The sequence below is a fragment of the Panthera pardus genome, unplaced genomic scaffold (assembly GCF_024362965.1).
Source record: "Panthera pardus isolate Hobbes unplaced genomic scaffold, ASM2436296v1 HiC_scaffold_24, whole genome shotgun sequence".
In the NCBI taxonomy this organism is placed as follows: domain Eukaryota; kingdom Metazoa; phylum Chordata; class Mammalia; order Carnivora; family Felidae; genus Panthera; species Panthera pardus.
Genome location: NW_026526810.1, coordinates 35,555,796 through 35,581,819, shown reverse-complemented (window position 1 = coordinate 35,581,819; position 26,024 = coordinate 35,555,796). Strand labels below are relative to the sequence as shown.

At 34.8% G+C, this 26,024-nt stretch overlaps 1 protein-coding gene across 5 annotated transcripts in view; it reads right to left on the bottom strand.

The window, feature by feature from the left end:
- The window catches only part of VPS13C (vacuolar protein sorting 13 homolog C), a 195,257-nt gene that overhangs the window by 60,186 nt on the left and 109,047 nt on the right, over window positions 1-26,024 (bottom strand). For all 5 annotated transcript variants that reach the window (XR_008417070.1, XR_008417071.1, XR_008417072.1 and 2 more), the window contains 12 exons: window positions 25,404-25,463; window positions 23,565-23,727; window positions 21,685-21,801; window positions 20,257-20,360; window positions 15,580-15,747; window positions 13,586-13,890; window positions 12,508-12,655; window positions 8,351-8,501; window positions 6,215-6,324; window positions 3,508-3,677; window positions 1,999-2,246; window positions 651-880 (listed from right to left, as the gene is read on the bottom strand). Coding sequence is in view for 2 of the 5 variants with exons in the window: in XM_053889012.1 (XP_053744987.1) it covers window positions 651-880; window positions 1,999-2,246; window positions 3,508-3,677; window positions 6,215-6,324; window positions 8,351-8,501; window positions 12,508-12,655; window positions 13,586-13,890; window positions 15,580-15,747; window positions 20,257-20,360; window positions 21,685-21,801; window positions 23,565-23,727; window positions 25,404-25,463 (1,974 nt within the window). In the remaining 3 variants the exon portion in view is untranslated. The remainder of the gene's footprint in view (window positions 1-650; window positions 881-1,998; window positions 2,247-3,507; window positions 3,678-6,214; window positions 6,325-8,350; window positions 8,502-12,507; window positions 12,656-13,585; window positions 13,891-15,579; window positions 15,748-20,256; window positions 20,361-21,684; window positions 21,802-23,564; window positions 23,728-25,403; window positions 25,464-26,024) is intronic.

The following is a 26,024-nucleotide window of genomic DNA, read 5'->3' as shown; positions in this document are numbered from 1 at the left end:
CGCCCCAATGAATCCTCTTTAATGTAAAATTCTCAATTTAACATTTAACACTTATTGGTATGGCAATCAATTAACTAAAATATTTTTCAACAATAACTTGAACACATAACTGAAGTTAACTTTTTTTTTAATGTTTGAGAGAGAGAGAGAGACAGACAGACAGACAGAGCACAGTAGGGGAGGGGCAGAGAGAGAGGGAGACACAGAATCCGAAGCAGGCTCTAGGCTCCGAACTGTCAGCACAGAGCCCGATGCTGGGCTTGAACTCACGAACTGTGAGATCATGATCTGAGGTGAAGTCAGATGCTTAACCAACTGAGCCACCCAGGTGCCCATGAAGTTAACTTTTAATACAGCAAAACACAATCTCTTTGGTCACATGACTTCAATGCTGATTTGTACTAAAATTCAACTACTGTTCTACAAAAGATGGTACAATGAAAGGAAAAAGTTTAAAGGTAGCTCCCAGTTCTGCCAATGGCAGCATGGCTGAATCATTTAACATCTTCGGAACTCAACCTTAACTTTAAACCTCAAATTTGTAGTAAATAATCTCTGAAGTCTTACAGAGCTCTCACATTCTAGGATTCTACGAATCCACCATTTCTGCCAATCTTCAATCCGTGCTTAGAATATAAGGCAATTCTTACTGTAGTAATGTTTCTTCCTCTTTTTTCTCTGAGAAAAGGGCAAGCAAGGACTTTAAGATCTCTCACAGAAGCTTCCATCATCTGTTCAAGTTTGGAGGTTGACATAGACAGGTTACACTGGAATGAGGCTGTCAGAGCAGGAGCATCGGCCTTTGTCAAATTGGCAACAAATACCACTTCTGGATCTGTGATCTTGGCCTTTAAAGTCATATTTGGTCTTACAGAGTCATCTGAAAAAACAAAAAAAGCAACCAAAAAATATGTCACAAAACGTATCTTGTCACTTGAGTATATACTATCTATAAGTTGCTAGGTTGTTTCTAATATCTTGCTATATGGGATATGGCAGAATTAACCGTAGTTGACTGATACTAATGATAAATTATTAACAAATGCTGATTGTGCGGGATAATGCAATCTGATCTCTGACACAACATCATTTCCACTTTGACCTAGCAAGAATAATCTTGTTTTGAAGTTGGTTTTGTCTGAATTAAGGTGTGTGCACATATGAACACATGAATGTGTTTTATGTTACACTGCAGAGACAGGAGGGGAAAACAGGAGAGGGTAATATCAGGAAGAGGATAAGAGACTGATAAAGTTGACTCTGACTTCACTATAAAACACATAATCAGTGTCCTACAATCTATAGGATTAATGCATTAACTATGTATATGAATATAGAGATATATAATTACTGTTTAGGAAAGGTAAATGAAAAAATAAAATTCTGACCTTGCCAGTGAATGGTATTTTCCAATCTTGCTGAATTATGCATTAGAAAGATAAATGCCTGACCTGAGACAATTATAATTTAACAAAGAAAATCACTGATCTACTTGGTAATGCTAGAGTAATTTATAGAGCAGGGAAGTGACTTCGGTGTACATCAAGACCAGACATTTGCACACACTCCCCTTAGTTTAAGGTGTTTATGGTGATGTCCAGGGGCATCGTGCTGGGTGGTCTGATATCACCTTCTGCCTCTATCTGTTCAATTGCTTCAATGGATATAATTCTTCCATATATTTTCTCTGAATAAAAGACTGCCCTTCTATAAAACAGTCTCCCAACCAAAGACCCAGATTAACTCCCTCTATGTTTGGGTAAGTAAAGAAATGTTAATGGCAGAGTTGGAACCAGAACAGGGGTTTCCTAGCCCCTAATCCAATACATATTTCTATTCTACCTCTTAAAAATTTATGCTTACTAAAAGTTTTCCACAGCATATATTTAAATTGGAAAGAGTATTTCACTTTCTTGAATTGTCCATTCCTCTTTTTTCTTGTAATCTTTGTTAAAATATACGACAAGCTGTCATCTACAACAGATAAATTCTACTAACCTTTCTCCATCTTGATTTTTGCTGTGGCTGTCTGTCGTAGTGGAATCTGTGCTTCTTTTGCCATATTTTCTGAATTCTGAGACACAGCTTTGATAAAGAAATCTGCCACAGTCATCAGAAACTCCACGCTGGCACATACATATAGCTTGTCAAGAACAGCATCAACATGACTTCCATTTTTGCTTTGTTTGTAACTTATATCAATCATAGAACTGTTGTCATCTTGATCATTCCTTTTATCAATCATTCTAAAAAATATATACATTATTTTATTCTTGCAAAAATAATTTAAAAGATGAAAAATTTCCTATACACCTTAATAGTCTTTGTTTCACCTTTAAGTTTTTAATCTGAACAGAAAACAGGTCAACGTTAACTGGGGTCTAATTAGCTAATTAGCAACTAGGACATAGTCTCCTAATCTCTATAGCAAGACTCATGTTTTTAAGCAATTACAGATTATTTTATAATTATAATACAGTAGCAGAAAAATAAATGAATGACTACTAAAAGGAATTAACAAAACACATTAATGTGGTCCCACAAAATTTAAAGGTCAACCTCTTTACATTAGTTTACAAAATAAAACCTCCCTGAACAAATTTATCTCCAAAGATCATCCTATATAATTTGAGTCCAAAAGTATTCAATCAAATTCAAATCAGCCAGTGTTTATCAAGTGTCTGCAGTGATAGCTGCCACATATCCTCACACATGCTGGGAAGAACAGGTTACCAAACAGATGATGGCCTTACCCTTGCCTATATAGCAGCAGACAGCTACCCCAAACACGAAATTTGCAAACTAGAAAAGCTGGTTGCATGATAGCACTCTTTCCTCATTTATTCATCTCTAGGAAACACAAAGAGCTCAGAAGTATCCAGTATGTATTCAATGGAGCCCCTGGTTAGGGAGCAGCATAGTTTTTCTCCAAAGAACATCAAGGGCAAAAAGAGTATGTCTCAATATTTGAGAAAGGAATAAATATATAATTAGAATATTAAAGTCACATTATTTCCCACTTTACAGGAGGCTAATACAAACTAATGTTTAAGTACTGGCTTGATAAAGTGAAAATGCTAGGGATTACATTTCTAGTAAAACTTGGAAAAAATTTCAGAATACTGGTTTAAAATATACAGACAAAACAACTAAGATAAAGAAAAGATCAGAAACTTTCAGGCTTTTTATGGAAAAAAAAAAAAAGAACCTGCCTTTTGGGGACAATTTAGAAAAATATGTTACCAAAAAACCACCCTATGTGAATTTCATTATTAAAATTCTTACATTCTCTTAGTTCCTGCTTTTAAGACAGTACTCCACTTTATTATTAAATTTCCCTTTAATTCAAATTTCACAGGAACTGAATCTGATATTAGCACTATTTATTGATGCACTTCAAATTGAAGTATGACCAAAGATCTCTTTTGATAATCCCAAGCCTAGCAACCGAATGTCAGGTATAATGTCAGCCTTAAATAACGTACAGCAAGTTCAGAGATGACAAACCTTGATGTTGCTCTCTCAATGCCTTCTCTGAGATCGTCAAGTGTGCATGTCTTAAGTTTAAGGCTAACATTCATTGAGCCATCCTTAAACATCTTCCCTACAGAGGCCATAAGATGTAGTCTGAGTTCACCAAGCCGGAAACTGTCATTGTGAAATGAAAGTTTGGATTCCTGTGGTGTATTTTCAAGCAAAAGAATCAGTATCTTTAAATATTATGTAATGACTTTTAAACACATTTCTTAACTCAGAGACAAAAGGCAAACTGATACAACAAAATTTAAAAGCATGGGTGTTAAAACACAAGAATAAAACAGAATAATACATGTGTTTCTAAGTGTATATGTACATATAAAAAATACATGTGTTGATATTCAACAATGGTTAATATATAAAAATTTATCTCAGAGTTTAATGCAAATAAAGATATTCAGGAAATGTTTTTGTCAATCAGTCTAACTAATAAATATTTAATTAACTCTTCTGTTAAAACAAAAACAAAAAACAAAAAACACCGTGAAAGGAACTATGGGGTTTATGAGAAAGGATAAAATATAGTAGGTGATCTCAGCGAGCTTATACCCTAATAAATATAGAAAATAGAAACATACTATAACGAACATGACAAGGAGATGCTGTAGACTGTAAATGATCAAAGACTGACATGTAGACACTTATTTACTCATATTTAATCCCCCCCCATATTCCACAAAGAATATTAAGTGATTAGGTAAAGAGTACAAATAGCAAAACTCAGAAGGTCAGAGAGATCACTGGTGGGCTGAGAAAAATTCAGAAAGAAGATGATAACTGAGCTGAGCCTCAGAGACTAAGCGGGATCAGATGGGGTAAGAGGAGGGAGAAGAAATTCCAGATGCAGAAAAAACACGAGTAAACAATTCAGAGATGCTCTAAGGGTATAAGGTACTAGCTGCTTAAGTTTGAATATTTCAATTAAAGAATGGTAGGGAATGAGGGGTGGGAAGAAATACAGGGCCTAATGAGGTCCCACTTCCCAAACTAAAGATTTAAACTTTCATTAACAGGTAAAAGGATCTCAATCTTTAATTGTAACACATTCTGCAAATTCTAAAGGTATGCCCACATCCTGCAAATTCTACATCTAAAGGTACATAACACATCCTGCAAATTCTAAAGGTTAAATATACAACCACCCCCCAAAAAGAAGGAAAAAAACAAAACAAAACAACTAACAAAAATGTCTTTAGGAAAGTGAAGTCCTAATTGCTCACTATAGACAATGGCATTGATATAAGAGGTAGTGGTGATGTGCAATTCCTGGTACATTGGTTATAACTACATCCATCACTCAAGACGGTACATTGTATGCATATGGGTCAGACATTGACATTATTAATGGCAAATTTGGAATGTAAGTTATAAAAATGTAAATAATTCACAAGCTTCTGGTCTGTAACTACGAATAGAAATGACCTGTGACACACCTACTGATCACAATATACTAGTACAGCTACTAACGTAAACAATTTGGAGTCACTGAACTTTTTTAAATAAGGTACAATTCAGACAACCTAATACCGAATGTTTTTTAGTAGAGTAAAAAGTTATAAACGGCTACGTGAAATTCATTTAGGAAAGTGAACTTGTGCCAATGTCTGGTATGGATGAGAGGAAAAAGAGCAACGAACAAGGAAGCCATTACAGTAAGGGTAAGCTAAGAAGTTTCAAATAAAGTAGCAGTGAGAAGTATCAGGAAAGAACAAAGAAAAAAATGGCAATACTCAGTGTCGAATGAATAAAGGTCAATAAAGAAGGAAGTAAAAGAAAATATCAACATTCTAAGGCTGGGGCACCAGTAGAATGATGGTACCTTAAGTGCAATGAAGAATACATTCAACTATTCATTTCCCATAGGTTATGTTTTTTATTTTTTCATTAACATTAAACATTAGAAATGAAAGTAGTTTACTGCATAAATGACGGACACTAGCCCAAGGCTCAAGAGCAATATGAATAACTTAGAAAACAATTTGAAACATAAGATAACATGAATGGACAATAACAACAGACATAATCAATGCAAATTATGGGTATTATAATATGATGTATTTATTATGAGTATTATGATATGATGTAATTGATATAATAAAATTATTTATTGAAGATACTATCTACATAACAACAAATAGCTTTCTAAAATAGCACTGGTACATTAATTACTTCAAATCATGGCACTAGACTTGGTTCTTGTATCCACTAATCGGTATCCTTAATACAAATCTATTACATATAACATTTATTTAATAGAAACATAATTAATGCTTTTATATCCTGGATAATCATGAATTATAAAAGAATCCTCCAAGGTTCCAAAGCCACTACTAAATTATTCTTATATGGCTATATATGTACACATATATAGCTATGTAACAAAATTACACATATAATTAATTACTCACATATAAAATTCTTCTATTAGAGATGGACCTAAGTAGTTCAGGGCTAATGTTACCAAAAGAAGTAAAAATTTTTCCTTAGTTGAGTAAGATTAGAAATACTAACAAAGTGAAGACAGAGCAAGACCAATGTATATTCTGTAGGCCAAGTAAGAGTTTAATAGACATATTAATTTTTTAATTAATTTTTTAATTCAAATGAAAAGATGCCAATGTTTTAAAATTAAATACCAATAACTGAAGATGTATTTCTAAATAAATTTACTACATACCTGGTTTATATCATTGTTATAAAGGACAATGGAAAGAGATTCAAAGTGAAAGTCAAATTGGAGAGTGACATTTTGGTCCACAGAAAGCTTTGAGTCTGTCATATCTTGTTCTGATGGTTCAAACATAAGAATGAAAATTAAAAAGCTTTAAGTAAGTACATTATTTTACACTTATTTAAAAAGCAGAGATGATAACCTATTATTCTAAATATGTATCATACTTTCTAGGATTCTTTAAATCATATTATGAGAATTAATTAAAATGGCAATGATTTATTCTATATATATTTAGTATAGGGAAAAATGACAGAGGGAGACCATCTATATTTTAAAAGAAGCAACAAAAAAGAAGGGGTCTTGGAGAGTATCCAGACAACTTTTTTTTAAAGCCCCCCAGAGCGGGACTGTTCATCATAGAATAATTTACAATTATCAAAGCATTTAACCTAAATGGTTATAAGCCAGTGTTAAGAGATTATGAAATTAGAGGCAGAGAAAAATAAAATATTTTGACCTAGAACAGACTAGTCACTAACAGATTCTCTGCTAGCATAATGTAATTCTCGCTATCTTTAATTACCTATACCACCCAGCTCATTACATTTACAAGAACAGAATATAATTCAAGAGCAGAGACAAACAGTGCTCAAATAAAATATGGGCCAGGAAGCCTTTGGAATTCTGGGGGAAAAGAGATTTCAAGAAGTAATTTAGTCCTTTCCCTCATCTTTAGGCAAAAACGTTTTAGACAATAAAAACAGACACTGTTTTCAATCACTCTTAGAAACTGATTTTATCAACTCTTTTGGAGATGGATTCTATCCTTTGATCATTTATAGGGAAATGTTCTTACAAGATACTGGAAGAGCAAACACTGCATAACTTTAACCACATAAAGGCTTCGCCATGTTGGAAAATGCTAGGGTTTTTTCCCTTCACTTTTCCTGAAAGTAATTCATATTCCAATCTCCACCATCTTTGCAGCTTTCTGAATTCACAACTTTTCCCAAGGACCACGTTAACCGTATAGCCAGAGCCAAAGACACAAATTGACCACAGCTGAACATAATGAGCTCCTGATTTAATCACATACAGTCTGCCTGCTGTTTTTAGTCATCTGCACATAGTTCCGGTCTAACCACAGCAATAGCCTGCTTATCTAGTATTTGTCTGGACTGTACTGGAGCATACTCCCAGTCTGGGGAGAAGATGCTCACCTCACCAACCCCATGTAACACTAACTATCCACCTGAAACAAAAACCTTTTCTGCACACAACTCTAGTCATTTATTTTGCAATTTCAAAACACACTGGGCCTAAATACAGGAGAAGCAATGTTAATGATATTATTAACTGGCACTTTTATGTACTGCTTTCTTAAGTAACAGCTGATGATCTGAGCATTCATTATAAAAGCACAGCAGTCTGGGGCCATTCAACAAAAGGGGAAGCCATGGAAATATTAACCTAGTTACAGTCTAATAAAACATATGTTCACGTAAATGACTTTAAATGATCAAAAAAGTAAAATTATGTTTTATATAATATCTTGAGCAAGAATGACACTTTTCTTTTATAAAAATTATCCTTTAAAAATGGATGAATTTAAAAGGCTCAGTGCTTTTAAATGATTCCATTGTAATAATCCAGAAAATTCCCTTATGTATGTGACTATATCATTCTCTAATAAAGCCAGATTAGTAAAGCTGTTTTTGTACCAGAAGACCTTCCTTTCTCTTGGGCCGGTCATTTGAGTAGGATACTGAGGCCCTTTTTTCTCTTGATAATTTTGGACCTTGCCATGCTACATGCCTAATTTGCTATTTCTCAAGGTACACCACCTCCATGGCTCCTAAACTCAGCAAATTCAGCTGTTAGAAGTAAAGGGCAAACATGTATCCTGCAAACAGTAGGTGGCCCCTCCCCTTATGGAAGACAATGAGCATACCTCCTTCCCTCGGGAGCTCCAAGGCAGCCCCAGGCCCCATACCAGCCAATTTTCCACAGTAAATACTACAGTATTGAAACAGTTCATAACACATTGTGCTAGACAACTAAAAATACCACTATACATAAATACAGCATTAACACTAATTTTCCTCCATAATCAAAGCAAAAATCTTCATTAATTTATACCTTTGAGGTGGTCAGGCCCACCCAGAACATCTTTTCTTACTCTTATAGCCTCCTGGGTAGACTGTGTAGGGCTTGGCTGTGAAGAAGCTTCTCCAAGATTTTCCAGCAAAATTTTCATTAAAACTGTTAAGTCATCTTCACTGAGAGCAACCTAGAAAGCAACAATAAATTGTTAATATATAAGTAATAAAAAAGCAGAATATCATATCCATGTCTCAGTTTACAGTTCCTCAAATTCAATGTTCACCTAAGTAAAAAAAAAAAAAAAAAAAAAAAAAGAGTTGGGACAGTAAACACAGGAAACAAGTATTTCATTGCATAGAAGGAGACACTATTGTTGTGTAAAGCACCCTTCTGTCTGATCCCAAGCCCAAGCACCTGCCTATGTCATTCTTCTTCCGCGTCTGTTCCTATCTTTCTTCTACTGCTCGTGGACCTGTGCTTCTCTCTCCTCTCCTTCTCTCCCCATCGCCACTCTGACTCTCTCTCTTCTCACCCAGTATCAGCTCCCTCCTCCACTTCACTCCCATCCAGACTTAATACAGGAAGAGTGTTGTTCAGTTTCTAGTCTCTACCAAGAAGTAAAAAGATACTCTCCTTCAATGGAGCTCTTATTCCCTGTAAATATGCATCTGGACATACCTAAGATATTTGTGCAACTTATCAAGAATAATGCCACTTAGAACAGTAAGTAATGCATCACAAAGAAATTTTTAAAACAAAAACACAGAGCAGAAAAGGAGCATCTTGTTGATCTCCCACCTTTACAAAAGGGAATGTGTGACGAAGGAAGGAAGGAAGGAAAGAAGGAAGGAAGGAACAAAGTAAGTAAGTAATGGGGTGCCTGGGTGGCTAAGCCAGTTAAGCAGCTGACCTCGGCTCAGGTCATGATATCACAGTTGATGAGTTCGAGCCTTGCATCCGGTTCTGTGCTGACAGCTCAGAGCCTGGAGCCTGCTCCAGATTCTGCGTCTCCTTCTTTCTCTGCCCCTCTACCACTCACACTCTGTCTCTCTCTCTCTCAAAAGCAAATAAACATTAAAAATTTTTAAAGAAAAAGAAAGCGAGAGAGAGAAAAAAAGAAAAAGAAATGAAGAAGCAAAGAGAGAGGGAGAGAGTTTTTGAGTCAGGCAGCACTGTATCAACGCTACCACTTTCTGGCTGTGCTATTTGCCAAGTTTCTTAGCCTCCTTAACTCAGGTTTCTTAATCTTTAAAAAAGAAATAATACCATCTTCCTCCTAGCTGCCTGCAGAACATGAAGTAGCTAGAACAAAATTGCTACTGGCTGCCAAGAACCATTAAACCTTTTAATCTTTCTATCTTTTGTACATTTTCCCTACACACATAGCAGTCCAAAAGACTGTTCCAAATACTTAAACACAACTTCACACAGGCATGCATGCATTCACAGCACCTTCTCCTCTGAATACCACAGAATACTTTGTTCCCCAAATACAGGCCCTTATTGACAGAAAAAGTGCCTGACCAAAGCCTAAATGAAAATGGGGAGATACTTTAGCATGAGATAATAACCAAAGATTTCTTGTTTGCTCCAAGAGAATAGATGTCACTTTAACTCCCCAGAACTTCCCTGTGTATTCATTCCCACGTGTGATACCAACCAAGATATTACAACTACCTGGAAAGCAGTGAACTTCACCATCCCCTCTGGTTTGCTGTGGCTGAAACCCTTCCATAAGCGTGAATGACAATTTGAGACATGGCCCCACAGTTGTTTAAGAACTGTCAAACTGATTTACTCAACTCACTGATGTCACCTACCTGATACCCTTTCTTAGCTACACCCAGAAAAAGTACGCAGACTCACACCAATGAGGGGGTGTTCTGAGAGGCCTGGATTGCTGACACATCAGGTAGTGGAAACTGCACCCACTAAGGCTGCATCTTGATTTAACAGGCGTCCTTTTAGTTAAAGTGATGATCACACGTTGATGTTAAAATGCTGGATCTGTTACTTTTTGTCTTTCTTTTGAAATACTTCCAGCATAAAGGAAAAGCAGAGAGAATACAATAATCCTCCCCAGTGTACCTATCATCTAGCTTTGTCAAATCTTACAGTTTCCCACATTTCCTTTAGATCTTGTTTCTCCATTATAGATATGGTTGAAGACCTATGTTTACTTCTATGAGACTCCATCCAGCCACACTCCTTTTCAGCGAAAGACACTATCCTGAATTAGAGAATTATTCTTCCCATGAATGTTTTCTTATATTTACCACAGTTGAATTCCCTACAAACAATTCACACACACACACACACACACACACACACACACACCACAAACACACACACAGCAATGTCTATTGTTTGTTATAAAATTTGAAATAATATAGAATTGTACTCTCACTTTGCAACTCAATTTTTTCCACTTTTATGTTTAAGGTATACCCATTTTGTTTCATATAGTTCTAGCTCACTCACCTTATTGCTTTATACTGCCCATAATATGAATATACTATCCCTTAGTCCATATTCTCCTACTGACAGAAATACAGGTTTTACTTTTGCTTTCAGCAAACCTAGAACCACACAATCCTTGAAAGCAAGGGGAAAAGGTCAGATATTAGTCCTGAGATCTAATCTCTTAACAGCAAGGGAGAAGCTGAGAGTTGCATACTCTGAAATAGAGAAATCTTTATGAATAAATACCCTAAATAGACATTCTTCCCTTATATTATATCCACTCATAACTACACAAAGGACCCTTCATCCCTACAACAAACTTCAGTTTTAACTTCTTCCTGAGTAGAACTCTTTGACCTTTCTGTTTTATCTTAGAACTAACTCTGAAGTAATCACAGGTGTCAAAAACTTCTAAACTACTAGATTTGTATTTGTTTTTCATACACTCGGTTTAGTCACTCTCGGTCCTCCCCTATCCCCTACTGCTTGTCTTCAGTGGTCTCACAAACATGCACAGGAGAACCATAAGACTCCTACACTTCCATTACCACCTTTGACCAATACCATCTCTCCCAGTGAGTCAACATGGAAACCGATAATCACACTATTATAAACAATGCTGTGTTTATAGGCTGACCAAATGTACACCTCCACCTATTTAAAATGTCCACTTTTTGGGGTGCCTGGGTGGCTTACTGGTTAAGCGTCTAACTCTTGGTTTTGGCTCGGGTCAGCATCTCACAGTTCATGGGTTTGAGCCCCATGCTTCAGTGCGGAGCCTGCTTAGGATTCTCTCTCCCTTTCTCTCTCTCTGTCCCTCTCTCACACACACACTGTCTCTCTAAATAAATAAATAAACTTTTTTTAAAAGTTCACTTTTTTTTTAATGTTTGTTTATTTATTTATTTTTGAGAGAGAGAGCGAGCAAGTGTGAGTGGGGGAGAGGCAGAGAGAGAGAGAGGGAAATGCAGAATCTGAAGCAGGATCCAGGCTCTGAGGTGTCAGCACAGAGCCCAACATGGGGCTCAAACTCAAGAACCATGAGATGATGCACTGAGCCGAAGGTGGATGCTTAAATGACCGAGTCACCCATGTGCCACGTAAGTTCTATCTTCGAATTAAAAGAGTGCTTTTAAACATTAAGAATACTCCTATGGTATTTTGAATGTGGTATTTAAATCTTACTTTATACTGGCTTACAATTCAAGTGCCTTAAAACTGTAACAGACCTTTCCAAAATGACTAATACTATGTTCAGTAAACTCTAGTAGGTTTTATCTCGGACTTCTTGCTGGCTTTACCAGGTATGTGACTAAAGTGAAATAAAGAAAAGCCAGAGAATTAGGATGACTTCATTTTCAGCTAACAAAGTACTCCCATTTAAGGCATCACCACTTTTTTTTTTTTTAATGTTTATTTATTTATTTTGACAGAGAGAGAGAGAGACAGAAAGAGAGAATGAGCGAGTGAGCGAGCAAGCAGAGGAGGGGCAGAGAGAGACATAGAATCTGAAGCAGCCTCCAGGTTCTGAGCTGTCAGCACAGAGCCTGACGCGGGGGGCTCAAACCCATGAACCATGAGATCATGACCTGAGCTGAAATTGGAGGCTTAACCGACTGAGCCACTCAGGCGTCCCAAGGCATTACCACTTCTGATGTACACTAGAACTGGACTGTGATCAATGCTAAAAGCCTACTCACAATTTTCACATAATGTATACATATACTTACCAACATAGGTTTTAGCTTTCCTTTTATCTCCATCCCTGGAATCTGCATATACCATGCTGCTGCTAAATTTCGTTGTATGGACAATAGCATGTTGACTGGTTTTAAAATTTCAATGTCATGTTGTGGCAAGCCAGACTGCAAAATAGTTCTGAAAGATAAACAAGAATTTGTTTTGTATTTTTTAAATTTACATTTTAAAATGAAGACTATCATATTGTGTAATAGTTTCCAGTTTTCCTGGATACTGAAGGCTGCTATCAGAATTCTTCTAGAACATGCTTCTTTTCACAAATCAATCCAAATCAGAAGAAATCAACAGCTTTCTAAAATAAAATCTAGGCAAGGCTGATTCCAAAGACAAAGAGTATGACTATTAAACTATTTATTATCTTTCACAAAGACGATTCAATATTAGCAACTAGTACAATGTTATACAAACAAATGTTTAACATCCTCCTAAAAAAGGCAAAGAAACTCTAAGTAATACTTAGTTTTGTGTTATTGGTACTTCTCCAAACTCAAAGGGAAAAACTCACCAAACCTACACATTGAACAAACATATGGTAATAGTCATTTCAAGCATGACTGCCAACAACCATTTGCACAACCAAATGAATGACTCTTGTCATTCAACAGACCCAAGACTTTCCCATTTGGATTCAATAATCCTTTAGATACCACACTGAGAATTCCCAAACGTGACAAGGTTTGGAAATGAGGAAAAAAAATCTTAACTTTTAGTACATTTTAAGAAGTCTGCTTCTGTCTACAGAAAATAGCTATGTGCAAAGTGAAAAATAAGTAAAATAAATCGAAATTATTATTGAGTAAACTATAATTTTATAATAGTAAATTTTTATAAAATGGAAAAAGCCACATAATAAATGTAGTAACACAAAATGAAGATTCCATGAGGTGCACAACTATTACCACTGACCAAAACCCAATGGTCATGGTTTTACAATTATAAAAAATAAGGAATGACAACCACAAAGAGTGAGAGTATTTTACCCCTTGAAAAGATTTTATGAGAATTATATTTCTAGAAGTAGTACACAATTGGATTATATATGTATACCTGGACAACTTCAACTGAGTTAGTTGAATGCTCATCTTATCAATGACTGGAGGAAGAGAATCACGTTCCATAGGAACTAAGCTAAATTTGTTTTCAACTCTGATTAAACCCAGATCTGCTATAACAGCATTAGGCGATACTGAAGACTGAGGAATAATAATAACTGGTGCTTTCAAGTTGATATCCATCAAAAGGCGGAAACTCTTTTGAGCCAAGTCTTTCATGCTGGAAGCAGCCCTTTCTGCAGCCTGGACTGTGGCTGAGCTCAAAGCTTCTTTGGCAGTTTGGAAATTGTTGAGGAAGTTCTATTGGAAGAGATAGATATTTAGATTTCCTTAAAAAAAAAAAAACAGGATTAACTTTAAAAAGCATTTTCGGGGCGCCTGGGTGGCTCAGTCGGTTAGACGTCTGACTTCGGCCCAGGTCACGATCTCACAGTCCGTGAGTTCGAGCCCCGCGTCGGGCTCTGGGCTGATGGCTCAGAGCCTGGAGCCTGCTTCTGATTCTGTGTCTCCCTCTCTCTCTGCCCCTCCCCCGTTCATGCTCTGTCTCACTCTGTCTCAAAAATAAATAAACGTTAAAAAAAAAAAAAAAATTAAAAAAAAAAAAATTAAAAAAAAATAATAAAATAAAAAAAAATAAAAAGCATTTTCTTTAAAAAAGAAAAACTAAATAAAATAGTAAAACAAAAGAGAGGCTATTTATGATTGTATATATATGGAGACTGTCCAGAAAGACACACTCTAAAATATTAACAACTATTACCTATAGAAACAAGAGTCTTTTAACTTTCATTTTATGTATTTCAGAATTATCTGTTTTTTTATGAGACATTTTTGTTGGCAATTCTTTTTTAAGTCTCCCTTTACTCATGAGTGTTTGTCACTTTAAATTCAAATGTAAATAGGGGTACCATGGTGACTCAGTAGGTTAAGCATCTGATGCTTGATTTCTGCTCAGGTCATGATCTCACAGTCAGTGAGACAGAGCCCTGCATAGAGCTCTGTGCTGACAGCATGGAGTCTGCTTGGGATTCTCTCTCCCTCTCTCTCTGCCCCTGCCCCCCCACTCAAAATAAATAAGTAAACTTAAAAAAAAATAAATAAAATAAATTCAAATGTAAGTAAAAGGACAGCAATTTACTTCTCCCACAGAGGTTCAATTTTGTACCTCTAGGGCACAGGAAAAAAAGTTTATTGTTAGAAACTAAGAAATGCCAGCTTATTTCTGAAGTTTTTTTTTTTCTGAATGTACTCAGGCATAAGCAAAGATGCTTAAGGGTCTATAAACTTGCAATCATTAGCAAGAGTCCAAATTACTTCATTTAAAGTAAGATGCATTTCATCTCAATTTCAACTAAAAACATATTTTTCCCAATGAAGAAAAGATGACTTTTAGAAGCAATATTCTTGAAGCTAATAATATAGAGTGAATTAAATTGCCCCTTCTCCAAATACAATTACCTTCCAGAAGAATAAAACATGATGGTGTAGGTAGAAATCCATGACTAAAAGCCCTAAATAATAGTCTTGCTAAGAGGCATAGGCAGATTTAAACTCTTCAGCCCATGACATTTACATGGAAATAATAATTAAAAGAAAATAATTTTACAGACTTTTTGATTACAATTATATTCGAAAGTTGTAAATTCCAATACTAGTCCTTCATAAGCCTGAGGAGCTCCTAAAAAAATTCTTGTAGCTAAATACCTTTAAGGGTATTTCATAAAACAACACTGAAAATACCTAAAGTAAAACAACAAAAAGTACTTTTAAATTATAGAACTATGGAAATGTGAAAGAATGAGAACAATAACAAAAATTCATTTGGGTATCCATCACGTAAAGGATTTCCTTCACTATAACATTCTGTTCAGCATTTCAGTATTTACCACATAGCCCTGTTAGTAAAGATTTTGACTACCTAGTTACAGATGTATAGGCAAAGATATTTAGATCTCAATGAGAAATAAATATATTTTAAAATAAACTTACCAAAAGAGACATGAAGAATTTATGGACATAAACAATTTGAATACAACCCACTTTGAGACTAAGTTTCCCATCTACTTTCGACATATCAGCATAGGCCTTTCCTTCTGTGGCACCTGGATAAAGAGTCATTTGGAACCTAAAGACTTCATCTCCCAAAATAGAGACAGCCTAAAAGTATTAAATTAACTGGTTATTACATCAAAAGAGCTATATTATTTCAAAAGAGCTATATTATAAATAGCTTCCTTATTAAAAAATCCTTGATATATAAAGAAGCACCATTTAAATTCAACCTTCAATACATTATTAGCTAAAAATATCTTACTTAATAAAACTTTTTCCTATTTCTACAAAAGTTGTTTTAACCAGTGGAAATAATCAATCATTTAATTGGTCACACATGACTTACAAATCATCTAATCTACTATACACAATGTGAAAGCATACAATAACCATATTCATGCTCAATCCTTAACAAAGTGCCTAACACATGACAATTAATAAACACATAATGAACAAATGAGTAAAGGCATACCATACATAAAAATCAAAACTAAATAAATCTCAATGCAGAGATTATCTTTCATTAAAATAATTTTTGATATTTACTTTTTAGTTTCTATTAATCTGTACATTCTAGTTTTTTGTGAAATAACTTATTAAGTTAACTTTTTTTGGTATAATTTGCATATATAAAATGCACTCATCTGAAGTGTATACTCTGAAAAATTTTGACAAATTTATACTACCCATGTATGTAACACCAAGATACAGAACACCTCATCACTCCAAGTTCTTTTGAGCTCCTCCCCTTTAGCCAAAACCTGATCCCTCCCCAAAACCCAGATCCAAGCAACCACTGATCTTCTTTCTCAGTCTTTTCTAGAGCTTCATGTAAGTGGACTCATACTATATGTTCTCTTCTATATCTGCCTTCTTTCATTAATCATGATGTTGAGATTCACCCGCATTACATGTATCAGCATCTTTCCCCCCTTTAGTGTTTTTGTTTTCTTCAGATAGATATTCAGAAGTGAAAATGCTGTATCATATGAAGGAAAGTTCTTTTGTTAATTTTTGAGCCACCTCCGTACTATTTTCCATAGTGGCTGTACCAATTTACATTCCCAACCACAGGGCATGAGAGTTCCCTTTCCTCCACATCTTCACCAAAACTCATTATTTCTTGTCTATTTAATAAATGCAATTCTGAGAGGTGTAAAGTGATATTTCATTGTGTTTTTGATTTGCATTTCTCTGGTGATTAGTGATACTGAGCACCTTTTCATGTGCCTGTTGGCAACTGGTATGTCTTCTTTGCAAAAATGCCTATTCAGATCCTCTGCCCAATTTTTAACCAGATTGTTGTGTGTGTGTTATTGAGTTGTAGGAGTTCTTCATATATTTTTGATATTAACCACGTGTCAGATATATGATTTGCAAACTTTTCTCCCATTCAGTAGGCTACTTTTTGGTATCGTGATGGTTTCTTTACCATACAGCTTTTTAGTGCCATGTAGTCACATTTAAAAATGTTTGCTTTTGTTACTTTTGCCTTTGGAGTCAGATCCAAGAAAACATCTTAGCTAAGACCAATGTCAGGAACCTTACCACCTCTTTCCTTCTAGGAGTATTATGGCTGCAGGTCTTAGATTCAAGTCTTTCATCGATTTTGAGTTAAATTTGTTATATGGTATAAAATAGTGGTCCAGGGTCACGCTTTTTTGGGTGAGGGGGGGTTTTGGGGGGAAGGGTAAAGGGAGAGGGGGAGAGAGAAAGTGTAAGTGGGCGTTGCGAGGGGGTGGGTTGAGGGGGAGGGAGAAAGAGAAAGAGAGAGAGAGACAGAGAGAGAGAGAGAGAGAGAGAGAGAGAGAGAGAGAGAAAGGCTCCATGCCCTGCACAGAGACCAACACAGGGCTCAATCTCTTGACTGTAAGATCATGATCTAAGCTGATACCAAGAGTCAAGGCTTAACTGACTGAGCTACCCAGGCACCCCCACTTTTGTGCTTTTATATACAACTGTCAAGTTTTATTGACAATTACATTTTTTGCACTATAGTGGTCCAACATCACTTACTGAAGACACTGTCCTTTCCCCATTGTATATTCTTACCTCCTTTGTTGAAAATTCACTTTATGTACAGGGGTTTATTTCTGGGCTTTCTAGTCTGTTCCATTTATCTATGTGCCTGTTTTGAGGCCAATACCATACTGTTTTGATTAATATAGTCTTTTAGAATAGTTTGAAATCAGGGAGCATGACACCTCTGGTTTTGTTCTTTCTCAAGACTGTTTTGGGGGGTGCCTGGGTGGTTCAGTTGGTTGGGCCTCCAACTTCAGTTCAGGTCATGATCTCGCAGTGTGAATTCGAGCCCTGCATCAGGCTCTGTGCTGACAGCACGGAGCCTGGAGCCCCCCTTTCAGTTCTGTGTCTCCCTCTCTCTGCCCCTTCCCCGTTCATGCTCTCTCTCTCTCTGAAAAATAAACAAACATTTAAAAAATTTAAAGAAAAAAAAGATTGTTTTGGCTGTTCTTGTTTGGCTGTTCTTTTGTGTTTTGATACAAGTTGAGAATTGTTCTAGTCCATGAAAGATGCCAGTGGAATTTTGATAGGAATTGCACTGAATTTATAGAATGCTTTGAGCACTGTGGACAATTTAACAATATAAATTACTTCAATCCATGAGCGTAAAATATGTTTCCATTCACCTGTGTCTTCTTCAATTTCTTTCAACAATGTTTTATAGTTTACAGTGTACAGGTCTTTCACCTACTTGGTTAAATGTATTTCTAGGTGTTTTTTTTTTCTCCTAGATATTTTATTCTTTATGATGCAACTGTAAATGGGATTGTTTTCCTAAATTCTGATAGTTCATTACTATATAGAAATGCAACAGATTTTTGTATGTTAATTTTGTATCTTGCAACTTTACTGAATTCACTTATTAGCTGTTAACAGTTTTTTTTCATGGTTTGAGGAATTTCTTTAGTATTATATTTACATTCCTTTCTTATTTTCTTTTGTGTCTTTTGTATATTTACTGTAAGTTTTACTTTGTGGTTACCATGAGGTTCACATAAAACATCCTATGCAGATAACAGTCTGTTTTAGTTGACAACAACTAAAATTAGAATACACTCCCAAACTCCACATTTTCACTGTCTCCCCACATTTTATATTTTTGAGTCACATTTTACCCCCTTTTATCCTTTGAATCCATAAACAAATTATTGTAACCATAGTTATTTTTACTACCTTTGTCTACTAACTTTCATTCTAGATTTAATAAGTGGTTAATCCACTCTTTACTATAGATTTACCTCTTCCAGTAAGATTTTTATTTTCATATGCTTTCTTGTTATTAATTAGTGCCATTTCTTTTCAGCTTAAAAAGTCCTTTTAACGTTGTTATAAGCCCAGATAATGGTTACAAACTTCTTTAGCTTCTTGAGCTTTTGTTGGTCTGAGAAATTCTTTATCTCTCTTTCTATTCTGAATGATAACCTTGCTTGGTAGAGCCTTCCTGGTTAAAAGTTTTTTCCTTTCTGTTCTTTGACTATGTCATGACACTCCCTTCTGGCTTGGCAAAGTTTCTGCTGAAAATCTGCTGACTGCCTCATGTGGTTTTCCTTGTACATTAAGAAGTTCTTTTTCTCCTATAGTTCTTAAGATTCTCTTTAATTCTTGACAATTTAGTTAAAATTGGTGTCTTGGTGTTGTACTCTTTGGGTTCATCTTATTTGGAACTTTCTGTGATATTTCCTTTCCCAGTCTAGGGAAGTTTTCAGCCATTATTCCTTCAAATAAGTTTTCTGTCCCTTTCTCTGTCTCTTCTCCTTTGGGGATTCCTAGAATATGGGTATTATTCCACTGCATGTTTCTCATAGGTCTCTTATGTTATCTTTTTTTTTTTTTTAATTCTCTTTTTTGTTAGGCTGCTCTGTGTGGGTAAATTCCATTGCTTTGTCTTTTAGCTCACTGATCTGTTCTGCTTCATCCAGTCTGTTGCTGAGCCCCTCTGGTGTATATTTTAACTAACTTATTATATTCTTAGGCTGTATGACTTCCATTTGGTACTTTTGTATATTTTATATCTCTTTGTTGAAGTTGTCATTCTAATGATCCATTCTTCTCCTGAGTTTGGTGAGCATCTTTATGACTATTACTTTGAACTTATTATCAGGAAAATTACTTATGTCTAATTCATTAAGGGTTTTTTTTTTTTTTTAGGTTTTGTCTTTGTCTTCATTTGGACATTTTCCTCTGCCTTCTCATCTTGCCTCATTCTCTGTGTTTCTTTGTATTATGTGAAAGAGCTACCTCTCCCACTGGAGTGGCCTTGAATAGGACATGACCTATGGGGCCCAGAAGCCCAATCCCACCTGGCCACCAGAGCCAGGCATCTACGGGGTGTCCCCTGTGTAGGCTGTGGGTGCCTGCAAGCTATGGCAGCAAGAGCACATCTCTGCCTCTCCCCACCGCCCCCATCTCGATGTGGCCATTTTATCTTCTGCTGTGAAGGTGCTGCTCATCTAGTTTTCAAAACTGTTTCAGAGGAAATTATCCCATTTGTAGCTGTAGAATTGGTATTGCCATGGGACAAGGTGAGTTCAGTATCTTCCCACCCTGCCATCTTGCACAGCCTCCTTTTCCTGAAACCTGTTTTTTAATTACCTTTTTGTGAATAGACAGCAAATCAACATTCGTAACTATTATATCCTTAAGTCTGGCAAACATATCGGTCTGCTTTGGCTTCACAGAAATAGAGGCATCCATTCCTATGGGAAATGTAACATTTATAAACTTTTCACCCAATCCTAGTGAACCAGTTCAAGTGGCATTTAATTAAGTTAAAAGATATACTACCAAGATACAGAATGACTAAAATTACTATTAGACATATCAAAGGTATCAATTTCTATGTATGAGATGCCTAATAAAGATTACAGTATCTTTAAGTGCTATAGGTATCCCATACATAAAAGTTGTGGAAATTTTAAAGACAAAAAAAAAAAAAAAAAAAAGAATTTCAAAGAGAAATAATCACAGGTCTCCAAACAAATATCCTGTGCATTTGCAAGATCACAAGTGGTCATTTAGGAAGACACACAGTATTTCTTCAATAGCTACCTCACAAGCATTTATTATGAATACTAATGCTCTGATAACTAAGTATATATGAATATAATTTGATGAATAAATACTCACTGTCATAAAATCTATCTAAAACATAATCTAAGATTTCTCTCCAAAAAAATTTTGTTATTCTGATAATTTCTAACGGCATGATGATTTCCTAAACAGCTCCTCAGTAAAAGAGAAAGTCTGCAGCTAAGACCCAGTAATAAGCTCAAACTATTACCATGCTACCCATGAAATAGATACTTGGTAACATTTGTTGAATAGTACTTATTTTTTAATCTTTTCTCCAGTGTTTACTACGTACCACTTTTCTAACTATATACATATATAATCCTACAAATAATTATTATAACTATCACAACAATTCCATGAATAACTATTATAACTATCTCCATTTTACAGAAGAGAGAACTAAGATACAGAAAGGTTAATTTTCTCAAGCTCAGCCAATAAGTGTTAGAGCCAAAATTTGAATGTTGGCAGACTGGTCTAAGAACCGTATAATATCAATCTATCCTTTTATCAAGCTGATGATGGATAAAGCCTACAAAATTTCTTTTAGATACTTCTATTTTGATGCTATATATGCACAAAGGACAAGGGAAATAAAGACAATAACATTTTCTCAGTGAGGTGTTGTGATATTAATTTCTCAGTTTAAATTAACATTATATTATGCTGAAAATACAAACAGAACATAAGCAATTAAGCCTTAGATTTATTCTAAAATTTTAAAAATACACAAGAAATGTTTCATGTCAGCTATGAAGCATAACAAATTCACATCCAACATTTCAAAGCACATCTCCAAAAAGGTTGCAAAAATCTTCACTATAAGTAAACAAAACTATGACTCATGAGAAATCTACCATGCACAAGCTTACTCTTCCTGATGTGATGGTGCTGTTTCTATTTCTGAAGAAACAGAAATACCTACACCAAGGAATATCACGTACTTACCACGTACTCTAATATCTGCAATGTTACACTTCTGATCACAGATAAAGACATTAAATGCATTTAATTCAGCTATGACCTTTAAATCAAACACATCATCTTGAGAAGTATTGCTGGATGCTGAAAAGTAATACAAACCTTGTGATTAGCCAAGTGCACAGATGATAAAACAGATAAAATAATGTAAAACTCATAAAAAGTACATTATGAACTATGAAGAATCAAAAAGGCCTCCATTAAGATTCCATATAATTAACATGGATTTGACTCAATTTTCAAATGCCAATCAGACAAAAAGTAGCATGTTCCCTCGCAACTTAAGAATAAAGGCAACCTTTAAAGCACCTCAGAAGTACAATTTGCTAGAGGGAAATTTTCCCATAATTTTTCCTCTTAGAAAAAAGATAGTCCTCTATATTAGAATTCTAGAATTCTATTGCTCCCAAATTTTTATTTTGTACTTGTTTTTACATCATATATTAGATCAAAGAACATTTCATAAAAATGCTGAAATAAAGAATAGTTAATAAAATACATATTAACTATAACACAATCCGTGTTCTTAACTATAGAACCAATTTCTCTAGATTGTATCCTATTTCTCCATGAAAAATCCTGAAATAAAATCTATGAGACATAAACATAAAAGGTTAAAGTTTAAAAAATAAAATATATAATATATGTGTGTGCATGTGTATAAGAATCATAAACAAATGGGTTCCCTTCATCTACTTTGGTCCAGGTCTTCACTGATAAATTTAGGAGATGTTTTTCTAGAGATGTGTCTTGCCTGAGGAAAATAGACCTTTTCCTATAATACTGTAAAAGTACAGACATCAGTCTTTAATCACCAAAGTGATAACAGGAATTTTTGTCCCGTAAGATGTAAATCAAACCACAAAAACTATATTCGAACCATAAAAATCAACTATAAAACATACTGGAAGACTGTTCTTTTGGGCGAATAACTTTTGTAGTTTATTGAAATTAAACACTGCTTTTTCATTTATTCAACTGTGTGTGTATATGTATGCATTTATATAAGTAAGTATTTCCACGGACATTAATATGACAAGTATATTAAAGACAAACTTTAACTCTAGTTTATAGCAAAAGTATTGCTCTGATCCCTGATTAAAAAAAATCTGATCCTTATATTAGGTCCAATATTACTAAGAATTTAACACTTTAAAGATGTCAGTAATACAGATATTACTCAAACAGGTAATGGTCTGAAAATTAAATTACCAGATATCAGATACTCACATCATGTAATATGAAAGCAAAAATCATTAAAATGATACTTGGCTTAAAAACAGGCACATGTTCACTCTGGATATTTCATATTTAACTTATAGCACAATCCATATGCTTGAGCAACATGTGTCAATATATGTATGTCATTTAAACTCAGTTTTTGTTAGAAACCAAAGTGAGTCTGTCTCTTCTATAACATTCTTCCTCCTTTTGTGTCCTGCAAATCATTTAAAATTGTTCAGCGTCAGGTAGATTTATATGACTGATTGAAATGGGCCTTTGTACTTTGCATGATTGTATCACATTTTAATTTCTTCTGTTCTCACTTGCACTGAAGGCTACAGAAACATCAATACAAAGTACATACAACTTTATTTTATGTAAAAGATGGTGAAATCAAATATAAATACATGATTAATACTAAACATTTATTTTAAATCCCTTACTAAATTATTCTATACTACTGCAAGGATAAAATTTGCTTTTTCTTTTGAAACTATCCTAATCCGTCAGAGCAGCTATCACATTAAGTTGCTAAATATTAGTCTTAGCTTGAAAATATAAGTTATCACATGATTATTAAAAGTTCAGACAGAAAGAATCAGACCATGCTCAAAAGTTAATACCAGCTTTGACAACGATACTTCTGGACTCCCCCACAAGTGGTTTCAGCTCAGATTCCTTCTCAGTAGAGGAAGGTTCAGAGGATGGAACAGCAGATGATAAAAAATCCATGAAGGACAGTAAAGCTTCCAAATGAAGTACTAAGTCTAAGGATGAAAACGAAACCTAAGATAATGAACAATTAGAGAGGCAGATTTCAGATGTGGTGACATTTTTATGTTAAGCTTCAACATATACAAATAAGTATAGGTTGCAGAAGAGCTGATTTTAGAATAGTTCAATTAAGATCCTTTTTTTTTTTTAAAGAAAAAACTCACTATTATAATGTTAATCTTAACCAGACAATAAACTAATACTTTGCCCCCTCTCATGCCCAACTGTAATTCTGACCTCAATTGGTGGGTTTAAAGTAAAGATACAGACCTTAATTCAATCACATTTCAGATGGGTCCAAGACAGACTATATAAGCGCAAATGCACTGTAGGCAGTGTTTGCACTGAGCCATGCTTTAGCTTAGTCGTTAATTTTATTCTAATCATAAAGCCAATATATAATTCAAATGTTTAATGCTTCCATCAACACTAGGCCAAATAACCATGAACAAAATTCCCTTAAAAAGTATATTATCGGGGCGCCTGGGTGGCTCAATCGGTGAAGGGTCCGACTTCAGCTTAAGTCATGATCTCACAGTCTGTGGGTTAGAGCCCTGCGTCAGGCCCTGTGCTGGTAGTTCTGTGCCAGCAGTTTGGGGCCTGGAGCCTGCTTTAGATTCTGTGTGTGTGTGTGTGTCTCTCTCTGCCCCCTCCCCCATTCACACTCTCTCAAAAATAAACATTAAAAAATTTTTTTATAAAAAAAAAAGTATATTATTTGTTGGCAAGGATGTGGAGAAAGGGGAACCCTCTTACACTGTTGGTGGGAATGCAAACTGGTGCAGACACACTGGAAGGGAGTATGGAGCTTCTTCAAAAAATTAAAAATAGAACTACCCTACGATACAGCAATTGCACTACTAGGTATTTACCCAAAGGATACAAAAATACTGATTCAAAGGGATACATGCATCCCGATGTTTACAACAGCATTAACAACAATAGCCAAATTATGGAAAGAGACCAAATGTCCATCCACTGATAAATGGATAAAGAAGATGTGGTGTATATATATATACAATGGAATATTAACTCATCCATAAAAAAGAATGAAATCTTACCTTTGCCATGACACAGATGGAGCTAGAGAGTATTATGTTAAGTGAAGTAAGTCAGTAAGAGAAAGACAAATACCATATGATTTCACTCAGATGTAGAATTTAAGAAACAAAACAGATGAACATATGGGAAGAAAAAAAAAAGGAAAACCAAGAAAGAGATTATTAAATATAGAGAACACACTGATGGTTACCAGAAGGGAGGTGACTGGGGGATGCGTTAAATGGATGATGGGGATTAAGGAAGTCAGTTGTGATGAGCACTGGGTGTTGTATGTAAGTGATGAATCACTAAACTCTGTACCTAAAACTAGTATTACACTGTATGTTAAATGACCGTAATTTAAATAAAAACTTGAAAGAAAAATCGGGAAAAAGCATACTATTTTTGTACTCAACAAGTAATCATTAATTCATATCTGGAAAATAATATTTTAGGAAATTAAATCAACTTTTGTAAAAATTTTATTTCAACTCTTTACCCATTTCTTTCATCTACAAGATTAGATCTATTATTATTGTCACCCTTGTTTTAATTTTAGACCTCACCATCTCACAAATGAAGACAGCTATAAAGCTAGATTTAATCATTAATATAAAAAGCCTTATAGTGAATTACAAAATATTTACCTTCAGTCTCTGTTTGGTATTTTCATGAATGGTTTTAAATTCTGGTCCATCACTGTCTGCCTAGAAAAGGTGGAAGATTAAACCACTGGGCCGAAAATACTAATAATTCAAACATTGAAATATATATACACACACACATACACACACATTGTACATACATACACATATATACATACATATATATATATACATATATATATATTCTTCACTTTTCAAAGTATGCTATGAAAACACTATAAACATATTTCTTAATGGCAAAGAGGTATGTGCCAAAAAACTTGACCACATAAACATTTCTCAAATTCTATAGAAGCAAAAACTCAAAATCCTTTTCCTACTTAGAGGCAAATGCTAAAGGTAGGGGAAATGCTAGCATATCTAGATTATAACAAACTTTGCTTTGGATAACCACAGAACTTTGTATACACTCACTTACTCAACAATATAAGGTTAACTCAAAAGGTTATTGATATCACCAGGACTGTCAGGTGCTTTTGCAAATTCACTATAATCAATGAGCTTTAGAATGAAAAAATTTAAGGGAGAAAACTGAAATATTAAATATGGGAGAACTACATAATTTCATGTATTTAAATATTTAAGAATCCTAGAAGGAAGCCA